General features: G+C 49.1%; 1 protein-coding gene across 1 annotated transcript in view; it reads right to left on the bottom strand.

Annotated features, from left to right (window-relative positions):
- The window catches only part of Rasgrf1 (RAS protein-specific guanine nucleotide-releasing factor 1), a 129,114-nt gene that overhangs the window by 64,681 nt on the left and 48,410 nt on the right, over positions 1-16,023 (bottom strand). The window contains exons 6-10 of the mRNA NM_001170531.1: positions 10,489-10,568; positions 7,223-7,416; positions 6,681-6,790; positions 3,380-3,498; positions 1,430-1,590 (exon numbers count right to left, since the gene is read on the bottom strand). Of these exons, the coding sequence (NP_001164002.1) occupies positions 1,430-1,590; positions 3,380-3,498; positions 6,681-6,790; positions 7,223-7,416; positions 10,489-10,568 (664 nt within the window). The remainder of the gene's footprint in view (positions 1-1,429; positions 1,591-3,379; positions 3,499-6,680; positions 6,791-7,222; positions 7,417-10,488; positions 10,569-16,023) is intronic.

Here is a 16,023-nt window from a genome sequence, read left to right as displayed (position 1 = left end):
TGAAGGATGGGAGACCCCGCCCTTCCAACCTGGACAGAGATGTCTGGAGTAGAAGAACCTGGAGCTAGAATGGACAGAAGCCTCTCTTGACACTCAGTTTGGTTGGAACTTGAGTGTTTAATATTTGTAAATTAATTTCTCATTGTGCAGCCAACCAGCTACTCTGTTAACAGGTTAACATAGGTGGTGTGTTCTTGGAAGCCCGGGTTTGATCTAACACTTCAATGAGAGTTCACAGACCAGGCATCCAGGTCCCTGAAGGAAGGTTTCCCTGATGCTCTTACTAAATTAAAGGCACTTTCTGGCCCTTTGCAGGATGCAGTATGTTTGCATTTGAAATCCCATCTGCTTCCACCGGATGGACATAGTTTTGGAAGAGAGAGAAGGCAGCGTAGAGGGTCAAGATTTTGTAACCAGCATAGCAAATTCATAGGCACTGCCAGCTGACTGTCAGCTACCTCACACATTGTTTCTGTGGGGACTGTTATCTTTGTTTGACTGATGGAATGTATACAGGACAAGGACATTTCCAAGATCACAGGGGTGACAGAGCTGGGGCCAGCTAGGGTTCAGAGCAATAGGACCATCAACGAGTCTCGTGGGGGAGCAGTAGTTTTGTCTTGAACCCCCAGCTTTACAGCAGAGCTGCATTTCAGCCAGTCTTAAAGGACGTGCTTGGTTGCTTGTCTTGCTCTGAGAACATGCTTGAAGGGTCTGCCGTAGACGAGGTAAGGATGTGTAGCTGAGTGCACAGCAGGAGCAAAGGTCCTGGGATCTAGATTCACATTTTGCTCTACCGACTGGGGTGAGCTAGGCCATTACACTTGTGCTACAAGAGGGAAGACCTGGTGACAACGGTTCAGGTGACAACAGTTCAGCAGCCCACTAGTGTCACCTGACCTGAGGAAGGCTTCCTGTGATAGAGGAGTGGGTGTCTGGGAAGGTCAGGAGGGCTTTGTTGAGAACCTTTGCCTGGAGATAACAAAGATGCTATGTGCTGCTCTAAACCTCAAATGGAGGGGACCCTCCACTCTCCCCAACACCTCTATCCACATAACACACACACACACACATACACACACACACACACACACACACACACACACACACACACACAATCATACATTCATACTTGTTCCTTGAAGGGTTGGTTAGAACTCCTGACCAGCTCTGGGAGTCTCTGGGGCCTAACACCACCTTCCCAGATCCATGATTTCTTCAGGGGAAGATATCAGGGGATTTTCTAACTCATTTCCACCCTCAGCTTAACTAGCTTATCTATGTGTGTATAGGTATGTGGACACACACTCACAAGCTCCCACCTAAGTGCTTCAGCACCCTACTGTAGCATCAGGTTCCAGCCCTGAAGTGAAAGAGGAGCCTGTGTGCCTGGGCCCCAGGGCCTGCAGCTCCTTTCCCATGGCCTTACCTTGGTTAGGTGCAGTTTGCTACCAGAGCCTCTGGTGCAGATGATGAGATGCTTGGAGAACAGGAAACACTGGCGCTCACCTTCTTTCTTAAGGGACAGAGACCCCAGGCGGCCCTTGTTGATCTTGCCCTTTTCTGACATGGGCACCTGGATGAGGGAACCTGTTGGAACAGGAGGTAATGGTAAGGAGGTTCTGAGCCTAGGCTCAGATGGGACAAATGACACTCCCCTCTCGCCCAGCCTTGAAGGTGGAGGTACAGCTACACATGGTTGTGGAACAAGGTAGTCCAAATATCCTGGTCACTTTTTCCAGCTCAGCCTCAGAGCCAGGGGATGGGGAAAATGAGGGCTCTACACAGGGTCTCACAACCTCCCAGCCAGGGGCCAGGGTTGTGGCAAGCAAAAGGTACCCTAAAAGAAATGGGGAGCTGGGCTGAGGTCTGGAAATGGACTGAGTAATGAATCCAAAGAAGTGGGGAGCTGGAGGCAGGTTCCGACATCTTAACATGATGTATTGCATAGCTGTGGCCTTGGAGGACATCACCAATTAATTCTGGTGCTTAGCTTCACAGCCCAGACCGAGCATGTGATGAACCTTGGTATACTAGAGTAGAGTTATCCACTGCTAGATAGAGTGGCCGCTGTCTCTACTCTGGTTGTCCCAAGTAACACCTGCTCTGTGGGTTCCTTTCCTGTTGTCCTCACTGTCCTCAGGGATCAGACTCGGGGTTCCTCATCAAGGTTTGCATTAGGCTCCCCTCCCCGCCCCCCCCAGCTCCTCTCCTCTCTTCATCTCTCTGTCCAATAGCAAATGTCATTCTAGACCACACTGCCCAGTCCCTCTCCCCTGACTTCCCAGTTGCTCTGTCTGCTGCAACTGAGATGCCCATTTGTGACAGGTCTTCTTCTGCAGGGTGGGGCTAGCTCCATTCTCTGTGGGCCTTGGAACCCCACGGGGATCTGGGGCACACAGGGCAAGGGTCAGTGTTGGCTGTGTGGCTGAACAGTGGGGAGGGCTGGGAGGGGATCTGGGCTCTGCTCCAGTACAGAGGAGGAAGCTTTTTCTGGGTGATGTGGCAGCTTCCTGGTCTTCCAGGGGACTGTCTACTCCAGGAGGGGCTTTTGTCCAGGGTTTTCTTCAGAAAGGGAGAAAGAGGCTTCATGGGAATGCTTCTGATATAGATCATGTCTTGAGCAACTCAGTGAGACACAGAGACTAGGAGTTGCCTCTGGGCTTCCTGCATCACAGGTAGGCCCCAGGAGGGCCTTCAGGGCCAAATGCAGGCACTATCCAGGAAACATAATGGATTATCAGATCCTCCCCAGAGGCCAGGTCTGATACACAGATCAGTATAAGCCTCGCACATAGCTGTTTACTAGTTTGTGAACTCCAGACCTGGATGAAGGGGACGCTGACGGATTATTTGGGGGCAGAGATCTATCTGTGGCAAAATGAACAAGTGCTGAGTTTCCCACAGAATATGGCAGCTGCGTGAGGTGACCTTCAAGTGCATCACAACTTTAATGTCTCTGAGCCACGAGGAGCCCAACAGGGACATGCCATCCAGACTCATTCCCGGGGTTAGCAGGAGGCAGAGGTGGGAAGACCCACTTCAGGGAGAACCACTGAGCACAGGCATCCTCCCAATACCTCTGCTTAACGCCTGCCCTTCTCAGGGCCAGTTGCGATCTGTCCCATTCTGTCCCCTACTTTCTCCACCAAAAGACAGGTCAGAGCTTACAACAAAAAGTCCACGGCTAATCTGGGTTGTAGACTTTTATATGGCATGACTGAGGACTAGTAGCATCTGCACGTTCTGCTTCCACATCAAGCTTCTGCACCCTAGCAGTCCAGAACATTCCACAGTCACAGGCCAGCCCACTGGTGATGCCCCCGAGGGTTGCTCTCCTCTCAGGGATCCCTCAGTGGGGTACAGAGCAGTCGCCTACCTTGGCGCACAAAGGTCTGGCTGGTGTCAAGGAGGATCTCACAGCCCTCGGTGATCATACGCTCAATGGCCAGGTTTTTGCGGATGTTCTCGGTCTCACTGACTTCGTCGTGCATGACCCTGGGGAGACAGGAAGTTAGAGATATGCTGATCCACTTTCAGGGAGGGGGACGTGGGCTCTCCGGGTAGACCTAAGGAGAGAAGCTGGGGTGTGGGACCCACAGTTAAGAAAGGGAAAGGGGTGCGTGTCTATTGAGTGTCAACTGTATGCTGGACACTGGCCAGGCTCCATCTGGTTTAATCCCCTGGCAGCCCAAGTTGCCAGGTGCTTATTTTAGGAAAAATGAAGTGGAAATTGGCAGTTGGAAGCAGGCTGGTCATATTTCAGTACTGGACATTGTAGGACAGAGAGCAGATCCAGTCCAGGAGGGAGATGTGAGCCCAGGACACTTGTTTGTTACCTATCACTTACTATACACTATTCTCACCCACAAGCAAAGTTCATTACCCCATACTTTTTTCTTCAGGCTGTTCTCTCCTTGCTGGGAATTGAACTCGAAGATGATACTCAAGAGCTCTATCACTGAACTATGGACCAGACCTTTCTGCCATATCTTTACATGGCTGTGCTTTTAATGTTGCATGGGCCCTGGAATATCACGAGGTTCGTGTCTGCCAATTAAGCTGGCTCAGGGAAAGGCTGGCTTTTTTATCTACCTGCCTTCTGGGAGGAAAACAATGTTTATTTTCTGTATCCTGCAACTCTAGTACTGTCCAGGAGATGGCGCCATTTAATTATGTTGAAAAAAGTAATACGAGGGGAAAAGGGGGGTTTTCTGGCAATTCTGCTCTGGTGGGTTCCCAGGCCTTTCAGGAAAGCAGAGAAAGCACTGAGAAATCCCTACCCACTTCAAGAAGGGCCCATCTCATGCTTCCCTGCTGATTTCTGAAGTTCTACAATCAACGTCACCACGAGGGCTGGTGAACGCATGTGGTTTAACCTAAGGGGAGAGGTGCTTGTGTGGGCCACAAAATGAGTAAAGCACTCAGGCCTCAGACAGCTGTCCATGTGTGGAATGTTGGGGTGGAGCTGGGGCTCAGTATTTCAGTTTTCTGGTTTTTTTTTTTTTTTTCTTTTCTGGCTTAGGACTCCTATTTTAATTTAAACTCTCTGGGATAGCTAAACTGGCTCCCTTCTCTAGTAGCCTCAGTTTCCCCTTTTCCTCCACAGAAATGTTTTTCTGAGACATCTAGTTCTTAAAGATGGAGTTCTGTTTTGAGAGATGCAGAGAGAACATTTCTCACAGTGAGGGCGAAGCTTTGCTTGGACATGTTGGACTGTACAGGCAGGGTAAGTTCTGTTTCCGGTGCTGGGGACTTATGCGCACACATAGCTGCCACACTCTTTGAGGGACATCGGGGGCCCTGGAAGCGATGGCTATCAGTGGTACCCTGGTGGTTGAGGATAAAATGGCAAAACTCCTGGACCTTGAGGAGAATGCAGCTGGAGGTGTGGGAGGAGGTACAGTTCTGAGAACAGCTAGTGTCTGGGTTGGAGAAGGAGGTGTGGTTCCTAGTCTAGCCAGGGCTTGGCTATCTGATGGTTTCTTATCTTGCTAGGATACTTCCCTGAGCACTCTATGGAGGTGGGGGTGAGGGTGGGGTGGGTGAGAGAACGCTCCAATGCACCATTAGAGAAGGTGCAGGTGTTGGGTGAGGAATACAAAGTAGGATGCAAACCCAGGTCTTAGTTTAAATACATTGGCCTCTCAGGCCATCTGCACCCCAGACATGTATCTGTCAGCAGTGAGGAACCTTGGGGAGCATCCTAGGCCTTTTTGGAGGAGCATTAGGATTTGGATCCACATAGGGTCCTTTTTTCCTGCCACAGGCTGTGCCTCTCTGCAGGTATACACCCCATATGCTTCCCTGCTCCTTCCCTCCTGACGCAGTAACTCAGCTGGGTCTCAGAGGGATCGCCTCCTGCCTGTCTCAGACTCCTCCTCTGCTTAGCTTGGAGCTGGGACCTGCCCGTTGCCCTTTGCTGGCTTCAGTAAGTCGAGCGTCCCTCATCTCTATCCCTAATCCCCATGTCTGACCACAGGCTCATCCTCATGTTGTGACCTCCCTCCAGGTTCAATCCTAGGCTCTGGTGTCTTCCTGTTTGGAGTCACTCCTGTGGCAATATAGCACTGGGGTTGTCACCAAAATGAGGACAGCTCTCGATTCCAGACTCTAGAACCCCCCTTTCTGGTCTCCTCCGCTTGGGTATCTAAGGGCCTCTCATCTGGAATTACCAGTTTTTTTCTCCTTCTCCCACCCAGCCAATTGGGAAATTTTACTAGCTCTGCCTAGGCACAGGGCAAGGAGGGACAGACAGTGATGACAGATGACAGAAGGCAAGAGCTCTGCCTTTGGCCTCCATTCCAGTTGTGACCACTTCCCCCACACTCCCAGCACCTCGGAGGGGTGTGACAGGGCTCCCCTTCCTGCTTCTGCTCTTGCAAAGGAAAGTACCCTCTGAACTGCAGGACAGAGAGAAGGCCAGGTGAGGAATTTCAGACTAGAGGACCAGAGTGTCCTTAAAGGCCACAGCTTTTCCACCTGTCACCTCCTGCTGTTATGGGAACCCCATCTTTGGTGGGGGGCTCTTAGCACCACAATTTCTTTGCTTGTTTGTTTGTTTGTTTTTGAGATAAGGCCTCATAGATTCCAGGGTAGCCTGGAAATTTAAACTTTGGATCCCGCTGTCTCTATTTCTTAAGTGCTGGGGTTTAACAGGGGCCGCCACACCTGGTTTTATGTGGATACTGATCACAAAGATTCATGCATGTTGGGCAAACAATCTATCACCTAAGCTATATCCCTGCCTTGTTTATGTTTAAAAATTAAAAGTGTGATCTTAAGTAGCTTAGGCTGTCTTCCAACTTAGAGGCTGGCTTTGAACTTCTGAACTTCCTCCCTGCTTTCATCTTCTGAGCACTAGGATTTTATAGGTGCCCAACATTAAACCTGGCCTACCACTGCAGGGTTTGATAAGCTGACACTGTAAAAGAGGGGAAGTGGGTGTTAAAAATCCCTGGAAGTCCCCTTTCCTGGGTCATGGGTCTATTTGAATGCCAAGGTTCTGCTGGTTCCATCAGTGCCATCGACAGCACCCAGCTGCTTCACCTAGGCCTGCGTGTAAGCTGTGCAGGTCAGTCAGGGGGGACCCAGCTTTGAAATGAAGGCAGGCTATGATTTTCCTGAGGAAATTCTCAGCCCTGCCCTGCCCACCCGTTACACCATGGCTGGGCACTCACCTGGACAGCTCCTCTAGTTTGGATTTGGCATAGTCCAGGCTGTTGCGCTCCACATGCTCATGAGGTGTGTGGGCCAGCAGCTCATGGAGTGTCAGGATGTACCTGGGGATCTGTGAGTGGCAGGCGACATGGAAGGACAGAGCCGGAAAGACGAGGGACAGGTGGAAAGACAGAAAGGGACAGGGAACCGAGGAGGGACAGGGCAAGGAGGGAGAGACATTGATGGTAGACAAGGGATGCATGGAAATGAGGGAAAGGGACAGAAAGCAAGAGAGTCAAGAATGGATCTCTGAACCCAATAGACAGAGGAGGAAAGCAGACTGCATTTCTGATCTGCCTGGAGAGCCAGGACAGTAGGAACCCGCTCGTGACTGTCTCCGAAAACTGCCCGTTCACCTTCCCCACTGCTAGAGTGGACAGGTGTGTGGGTGCACAGTTTGCTCTCTACCGACCAGGATTTCAGGGGGGGGGGCTGTGTCCTGCCACCTGTGCCCTCAGTGTCCCCACCCCAGCCTGCTCCCTTGTAGGTCACCAGCAGCCACCTGGAACATTGGATAGGTGAGGAAGGTCTCCAGTGTGCGCTCCTCGCAGTCTGGCTTGGCCTCATACTGCTTGAGGAGCTTGTCAAAGTCCCGGTTTTGCTTGCAGTGTGCTAGGATCTGGAGACTGTACTGGTGGTTGCGGACGAACTCCTGGTAGATGTTAAGCATTGGCAGCAGGATGTCGAACAGGTCCGCTGCAGAGGAAGGGGAGTTGGTACATCAGGAGACGAGACATCCCCAGGCCTTGGGCCCATTGGCCCCCTCAGAGAGACTGTGTGTGAGGTTCAAATCCCAACTCAACAGAGAGATCCCACCTTGGGGCTTATGCTGATATACAACCCTTCACAGGTGGGTGGGTCCAGGGCTAAGGCTCAGAGGTGTGGGCTGTCTTGTGGCAGCTCTGACTGAAATGGCTTAGAGAGATGGTGAGGAATCCCATATCCTGATGGCTGTGGCTCCCAGGGGTCCTGCTCTGGGAACCATCTCCAGAAGACAGCCTTGGTGTAGATCACACCTTATCTCATGGTTGATCCATGTGGAGTGTGTGGAGTGTGGCCCGCAACTGCTTCCACTCAGTGAAGAAAGTGTCTTTGTTAGAGGAAGAGGCAGGATCTCTCTCTCTCTCTCTCTCTCTCTCTCTCTCTCTGTGTGTGTGTGTGTGTGTGTGTGTGTGTGTGTGATGGTTTGTATATGCTTGGCCCACTCTATGGAGGTGTGGCCTTGTTGGAGTAGGTGTGTCACTGTGGGCGTGGGCTTTAATACCCTAGTCCTAGCTGCCTGGCAGTCAGTCTTCCACCGGCAGCCTTCAGATGAAGATGTAGAACTCTCAGCTCCTCCTGCACCATGCCTGCCTGGATGCTGCCATGCTTCCTGCTTTGATGATAATGAACTAAATCTCTGAACCTGTGAGCCAGCCCCAATTAAATCTTGTCCTTATGAGAGTTGCCTTGGTCACAGTGTCTGTTCACAGCAGTAAAACCCTAAGATAGTGTGTGTATGCGTGTGCATGTCCATATGTGTGGGTATGTAAGTGGGCACCTGTGTGCCCACATATCTCTGTGTGTTTGTATGTGGAAGCCAGAGTTCGACCTTTGGGGCCATTCCTCAGGAGTCATTGGCCTTGTTTTCTGAGATAAGGTCTTTTACTGGCACCTGAGACTTGCTGATTAGGCTAGTCTGGCCGGAAAACCCCGGGCTCTACCTGTCTCTGCCTCTCCAGTACTGACTGGGAATATAAATGTATGCCATTGAGTCCATTTAAAAGTGTTTGTTTATTTTTATTTCACGTGTATGTTTTATTAGGTCTCAGATAAACACAGAACAAATGGCCGAGGAGCCTAGCAACATCCCAGCAGAATCTGGCCACCAGATTCTCCCAGAGTCAACAACAGAGTCTGCTGCAGAGTCCTGGCTCCTCTCAGCACCTCACTCCCAGCCCCTTCCCTAAACATCTCCAGTCCCTGAGCTTCGCGGCTCTTCTCTTCTGTATATAACCCAGCCATTTTGGTTAAATGCCCTCTTGGTGATGTTGCTCTCTTGGCTCTTGGGTTCTCTCTTGGTTCTTCTCTGCCCTCTCTCACTCTCCTCTCTCCACCTCTCTCTCCTCTCATGGCTTGGTTCAGTCTGCTGTCCTCGTTTAGTTTGGACTCTACCATATACCTGTGGGTATTCTCTCCTTCATATCTGTTATAAAAACCTTCTCCTCAGCCTGACCAAGGAACAATCATGTCCTCATTTCTCATGCATGCTTTGCCAATGTAAATATATCATGCATATGCAGCACCCACAATGGCCAGAAGGGGTGTCGCATTCCACTGGAATTGGAGTGACAGACTGTTGTTGGCCTCCATGTGGTTGGCTGAGAACCAAACCTCAGTCCTCTGCAAGAGCAGCAGTGAGTACATCCCACTGGGCCCAGGTATAGCTTTTTTGTGACTTCTGGGATTTCACTCAGGTCATTGCTCCTCTGAGGCAAACATTTCACTGACTGAGCTCTCTCCCCAGCCCCACAGAGCAGAGTTTTTGACACAAGAAACATCTAAAGAGTATAGGGGAGTTGGGGAGCTACATCTGGCCCGGCTCTGACTGTGATTCTGCAGTCTCAGGGTCTTCCCCTCTGCCATGAAGGGAACACTGGTGTTCCTTTACCAACCATGTGAGAACATGAGAAGGAGAAAGGCTTGGGCCTGGCACAGGGGTGGTACAGTGGAAGGGACCAGCTGTGGCTCATTCCCAGAATCCAACAGCACGGCTTTCTAGGCAACGGAGATGAAGCCAGAGCCTTTGTTCTAGCAACTCAACTTCTGAACACCTAACCCAGGGAAATGGTCCCTAAAGATTTGCAACGGCTTAGAATCAATGAGAAGAGCTAGCTGGTCACTTGGTTTATGGTATGTATAGTTAGGGACACTGGCTCATTGTATAGCCATCAAAAAACTTAGCATGAGAAAACAGGGCATGACAAAGCTCCATTCACAATGCTAAGCTAGGATGTAACGACATTGCCTGTGTGGTGCTGTACATCTTTAATTACAGCCGTGGAAAGGCAAAAGCAGGGCTGGGGATTTAGCTCAGTGGTAGAGCGCTTGCCTAGCAAGCGCAAGGCCCTGGGTTCGGTCCCCAGCTCTGAAAAAAAAGAAAAAAGGAAAAAAAAAAGAAAGGCAAAAGCAGACAGATCACTACTAGTTCAGGGTCAGCCTGGTCTTCATAGCAAGTTCCAGGGCACCTAGGGCTGAAATAGAGACCCTATTTCAAAACAACGACAGCAGCAATGTAATAGCATAATGTAATAATCCTACGTAAGCAAATGAGTGAAATGTCTGCTACAAACAAGCTTCAGACTTTCTAACTCACTCTGTTTTAGGTCATGTGGGGGGAACCCCGCACACTTTCAGGATCTCTGTGTAGGAAACACAGCAATGACTGAGGTGGCTGTCTTTGAGGGAGAGAGTGACAGGTGATATTTTAAGTTTTTTTTTTTTTTAACTTTTCTGGAGTTTGAGATGTTCCTGGTGGACACGTTTCTGAGTGGGCATGTTCCTGGTGGACACGTTTCTGGGTGGGCATGTTTCTGTTGACAGGGAAGGCTGATAAGCAAATAGAAAGATCTCATTCCCTTCTAGAGCACATGCTGGTCGTCTTTCTCCTCTCAGGGACTCTGGGGTCTACAGAGAGCCTCACTAGATCTAGAGGGACAGAGCTGTCTCCTACCCAGGAAAGGAATATGTGGGAGCCCGGGGGGGGGGGGTTAGGGGATGGCTACTCACCCAGAACCAGGGTGGGCCAGCTGGCGATACGGGCCTTCAGGCCTTGGTAGAAGATCTGGTGCAGGAACATGATGGTCTCACTGAAAGAGAAAGCACTGGTGAGCTCTTGGCTGGGCTTCTTCCCTGGGGAGGACCCTGCTTATCACTTTAGTGCCCTGCCAAATCGGGGCCTTCAGTAAGAGCTCTAGTCGCCTAGGATCGAGTGGCAGAGCATTAACCGCCACACAAGCCCCTCTGTGCAGGGGGTATGAGCCGATGAGGAAGGCAGAGACAAGCTGCTGTGGCCAGCAGCCAGTTGTGCAGAAGAAGCCCTCTCTGCTGTCTCCCCCTACTTCATCTACCTCAAGGTATTGGAGAGACCTGGGGAATACAGAACACCATCACTGATGTGGAGAGAAGGGGCTTGGGACCCACATAGAGTGATGCTCACATTTGACCTGGGCTCTCTGTTAGCTGTTGTGAGACAGCTAGAGACCTCTAGCAAGATACCTAACATCTCTGGAATTCATATCCTTCTGTGTGAAATAGGCTGAGATGAAGAATCTCCTGCAATGCTGTGGCTCCTTGGATGCCTGGTATACACTAGGAGCCTAGCAGAGCCCAGATCCCCACTATTCCTTTAATGCCTTCATTCATTCTTTCTCTAATGCCTTACCTGGTCCTTTTCCTCCTTCCCCTTTCCTGCCTGCTGTGCACGGAACCTTTCGGATTTTCTGAGGGTCTTTTTCCTCAGACCCCGCTCTACCCACCTCTGCTATTCATGGCTCCCTCACTCTTCCCCCTGCTCAGGTAGTGTGATACAGCAAGACCCCCTCAGTGCACAAATGGCTGTGAGGGAGAACACATCTGAGCAGAGAGCAGAGCCGAGTCACAGGGAGGCCACTCCAGGCAGCCAGAAGATATGCACCAGACACTAGGACATACACCAGTGAGGAGAGGAAGCTCTTTGGATCCCAGTACCTCACAGACCAGTGCAGCAAAAGACCAGAGATACCACAGAAAGGATGGTAGAAACAGCTTGAAGACATTACAAGGGACGGCTCCAGACCACACAGCAAAGCAAACAGGCTAGTTAATCGAGTCACAAGATTTCTTTTCTCACTCTCAATGTTTGTTAAAAGTTATTATTTCCACTGTTCTTTAGTCTCAACACACAGTAACATGATGTCTCTGTGTCTCGGTGTGGTGTGTATTTGGTAAAAGCACATCTGTGGGTGAAAAAGCCCATCTTGCACGAGTGTGGGGATGGGAGGGGAATATAAGGTGCCCTGCTTCACTCCTCTCTGCCTTGTTCCTTGAGGCAAGGTCACTCACTGAACCTGGCACGGGGCTGGTAGCCAGCAAGCCCCAGCCATCCTTATGATTCTGCGTCCCCGCACTGGTGTTAAAGACATGTGCAGATACATCGGTTTTTTGATATGAATGCTAAAGATTTGAACTCAGATCCTCACTCTTAGGCAGCAAGTGCTCTTGCCCACTTAGCCGTCTCCCCAGACTGAGTCTGATTGTTGTGGTTTGCCCTGGAGTTATCTGTATTTTGATGCTAATTCCACTGCCCCAAGGACAGCTGCCTAGTCACTACTCAGGACTCAAGTGACTTCACCAGAACCACCTCCCCATTGAATCTGTAAAGTACAGGTGAGGGGCAGGTACAGGATAGAAGGAGGCCTGTCATTGGAGGAGAAGGAAGGATGGGCGGGAGAGAAGTTTGAAGGAGGAGGAGGAGACTGGAACAGAAGGAGGAGAGAAGGGGAGAAGCCAGGGCAGGACAATGGAGGCTGACGTAAAGATTTCACTCTGTGTATTTACAGGTTGTTATCAATGTTCCTAAGGGATGGATGGTACTGAGCTTTGTATGTTAAGTGGGCAATTATAGCTTATGAATTGGATCTAAGATTTTTGTGTTGTGTGTTCTTTTATGTGACAGTTTGAGTGCAGGAAAGTGTGCGGCGGCAGGAGACACTGGGCCGCCGAGGAGTTGGGATGTGTTTCTGCCATGATATCTAGCAGGTATCTTGGGGCACCATGGTGCTGGACCTAGCGAGGTAAAAGACAACCATATACTTTTTCTTATTTTTATATATTTTACAACAACATCTGATGACTTAAAAACCCACATAACCTAACTGAGTAACGTTTCCTTGCTGAAAGATGCTAATGGCTGCCTGAATCCTGGTGGAGGGTCCTGTAGCAACACTGAGACAGTGACCAGTGAGGTAGCTGCTGAATGTTAGAGTGGCTGTGGTGACTTCTTAAAATAAGGCAGCTGTGAAGTTTCCCAGATTTGCTGACTTCCCTGAACTCGGGGAAGGAGTTCTCAGGTCTGTATTTTATGGCCAGGCAAACGTCTTCCAAACTTAGAGCCTCAGACTCTGCTGCTGCTGCCAGTCAGGTTTCTGTGGCCCTCCAACCCTCTGTCCCAGGGTCTCCATGGGCAAGAGCCACCTGAAGACACCGACTTCTTTGCTTATATCCCAAGACTGTAACTCTCCAATCTTATCTTCAGACTCCGCTACTGACCCTGGTTCTTTGCTGTTTCCACCACACCTGAGATGAATCTCTCTGTGGAAGTCTCGGATGCTTCCAAGTCACCTGTGAGAGAGACTGTCTTCTTCCAAACTGTTAACGTCCATGTCTTGGCCTTTCCCCTGCCTCACAGGTGTTCTTTCTGACATCTACAATGCTGTGTGTTCTCCAGAAGCTCTCGAATGAACTCTGACCAGATCCTTTAGAAGAATACCTCCCCATCTGTGGCATCTACAAAAGTATATTGCTTAGATAATCAAATTTGAAAGCTGATACGCTTCCTCGAGGCACCAGCTGTGGAGCAGATGTCGAGTTAGCAGCCTCGAGACAAACAGTTACTTTGTATGTCTCCATCCTAGCTCTGGGGTGACAAGGTGCACCGTCAGTCACTCCTACTGTTTTGGAAAGAATCATTGTTTTTCCTTAGCATTAGGTCTCAACAGTGGACGTGTGTGTGTGTGTGTGTGTGTGTGTGTGTGTGTGTGTGTGTGTGTGTGTCTGCGTGTCTGTGTGTGTGCACGAACGTGGGTGCCTGTGCCTGACTCCCCTTCACAGAGCACAGGTAAGGAAAATTCAGGCTTCTGAATTAAGAATTTTAAAATGATCACTGGCTTAGCTTCCACATCTGGGTCCTTAACAAGACAGCCCATTCTCTGAAGTTCCCAAATCAGACATCAACTTCTCTGTAGCTGTGACAGTCTTCCACAGAGTTGTCTATTGTGTCAGGCTCTTTGGTCCCCATGGAGAATCAGGGGTGAAAGTGCAGCCACCTCCATGGATGTCCTCTGATCCATCTTCTGGACGGTGATCTCTGATCTATTTTCTGGACAACTTCCTTCAGTTTGCCTATCAGCACCTTGCGCTGTGCCTTGGAGGACTGATTTCTTTCTGTGAGTCTGACAACTTCTACAGCTTTCTCACTCTCTGCCTTCTCAGAGTTGAGGGGAGTTAGTGCATCTCTCTGGATTAGGTCCCAGCCTCAGGCAATGCTACTGTTTATTTGAGCTTCCCTCTGGACTACTCAGTGTCTCTCTAACAGTAATGTGAGTGCTAGCCTCCTTAGCATTGGTGTTTATTGGGCCAGCGCCTCTTTTTTTTTAAGTGGAAGATTTATTTTTGTTATTTTTAATTATGTGCCTGAGTGTTAGCATGTGCCCCTCAGGACTAGCACCTGAGGAGACTAGAGGTATAGGGTTCCCTGGAACTAGAATTACAGTCATTTGAGAGCTGCTAATGAGGGAATCAAACTCAGGTCCTTAGTGAGGGCTGAAGGAGTACTTTACACCAAGCCATCTCTCCAGCCCCGGAGAAACACTTTTAATTCCCTTCAAGGCTGTTTCCTTTGCTTTCAGAACTTGGCTGCTTGTTGCAAGAAGCATGGCTCTCAGGCCATTCAGATCTCAGCATGCATTTCTCACTGAGCCATATTTTTGCTTTTGATTCAAAATAGGATATTGAGAATGTGTTTTATTCACGCACTCAGGGGCCACTGTAGAGTTATCGTTTCAATTTCAGTATTGTCTCTGGAGATCAGCAGGCCAGAGGACAGCAAGCGAGATACAGTAATGACCAACTGGTTGAGCCTCCAAAGCATACACATGGCATGTATCATATCAAATGGATCATTCTCCTCCTGGCCCCCCACCCGCTGCTTGGTAACAGGGTTTCTCTGTAGCCCTGGCTGTCCTGGGACATGTCCTGTAGACCAGGCTGGCTTCAGACTCACAGAGATCTACTAGCCTCTGCCTCTTGGGTGTTGGGATTAAAGCTGTGCACTACCATGCCTGGCTTCAAATGGACCATCTTAAGATTCATGGCATCCCAAACAATGAAATCATATCATCAAAGTCACTTGTCACAGATCATTATAACAAAACAAGGTTTAAAATTTCACAAGAATTACCAAAATGTGGTGGAGACGTAAACCGAGACTGTGTTGTTTGATGGGTATGCTCCGTGAAGGGTGGACACAAGCCTTGCACTGTGAAAGGTGACATCTGTTCAGCCAGCTTGTGGAGGGATTGGAGGTAGAGGCAGGTGTGCATGGCAGTAAACAACACGGAGGCTCTGTCTCCAACAAGGTGGAAGGAGAGGACAGACACCCAGAGTTTTCCTCTGACCTACACATGAATATGTCCACAGGCACACAAAGGTATACAGGCACATACACACATACCCACACGCATGCATGCGTGCATACACACACGTGATTAGTGGGTTGGTTGAACATTTTCCATGAATATCAGTCTTTTGTCTATTTTGGGAGATTCCCTGTGTTGCCTAATTACTCTTTTCTCTCAAGAAGTTGAAACAACTCCCACAAACACAGGTCTGACATGCGTGAGTCCCATCATTCACTTCAGATTTACCATGGTTGGGGATATGATTTTCCATTTTGCTATGGGAGGATCTCTGTTTTCTTTCTGCCTTCACCTTGGCGCATCAGGTCTTTTTCAACCCCTACATGGCATCCATATACCTGTATTTTAGTTTATGTGAAAATAATCAACCAAAGCTTGCTTTGCTGCAATATGAGACAAAAGGCTATGGATGTGACTTTCCTCTTTGATTGGCATGCAGAGTGGCCAATTCAAATTAGAATGCCAGTGGTTTTTACTAAATTCATGAGCATTCTTCAACCTGAGCCTGGATTTTCTTTTTGATCGATGGCATGCTGCCTGGCTCTGGTCTTAGGTGGTTCTATCCTGTTATGATATAGCTTTGTTCTATCTATCTATCTATCTATCTATCTATCTATCTATCTATCTATCTATCTATCTATCACCTACCTACCTATCATCTATCTACCTACCATCTATCATCTATCTACCTACTTACCTATCATCTATCTATCTATCTATCTATCTATCTATCTATCTATCTATCTATCTATCTATGTATCTATGTATCTATGTATGTATGTATGTATGTATGTATCTATCTATCTATCTATCTATCTATCTATCTATCTATCTATCTATCTATCTATCTATCTGTCTATCATCTACC

This window comes from Rattus norvegicus, chromosome 8 (assembly GCF_036323735.1).
Source record: "Rattus norvegicus strain BN/NHsdMcwi chromosome 8, GRCr8, whole genome shotgun sequence".
Taxonomy (NCBI): domain Eukaryota; kingdom Metazoa; phylum Chordata; class Mammalia; order Rodentia; family Muridae; genus Rattus; species Rattus norvegicus.
The sequence above is the reverse complement of the archived record's forward strand: the minus strand, read 5'-3'. Positions and strand labels throughout refer to the sequence as shown.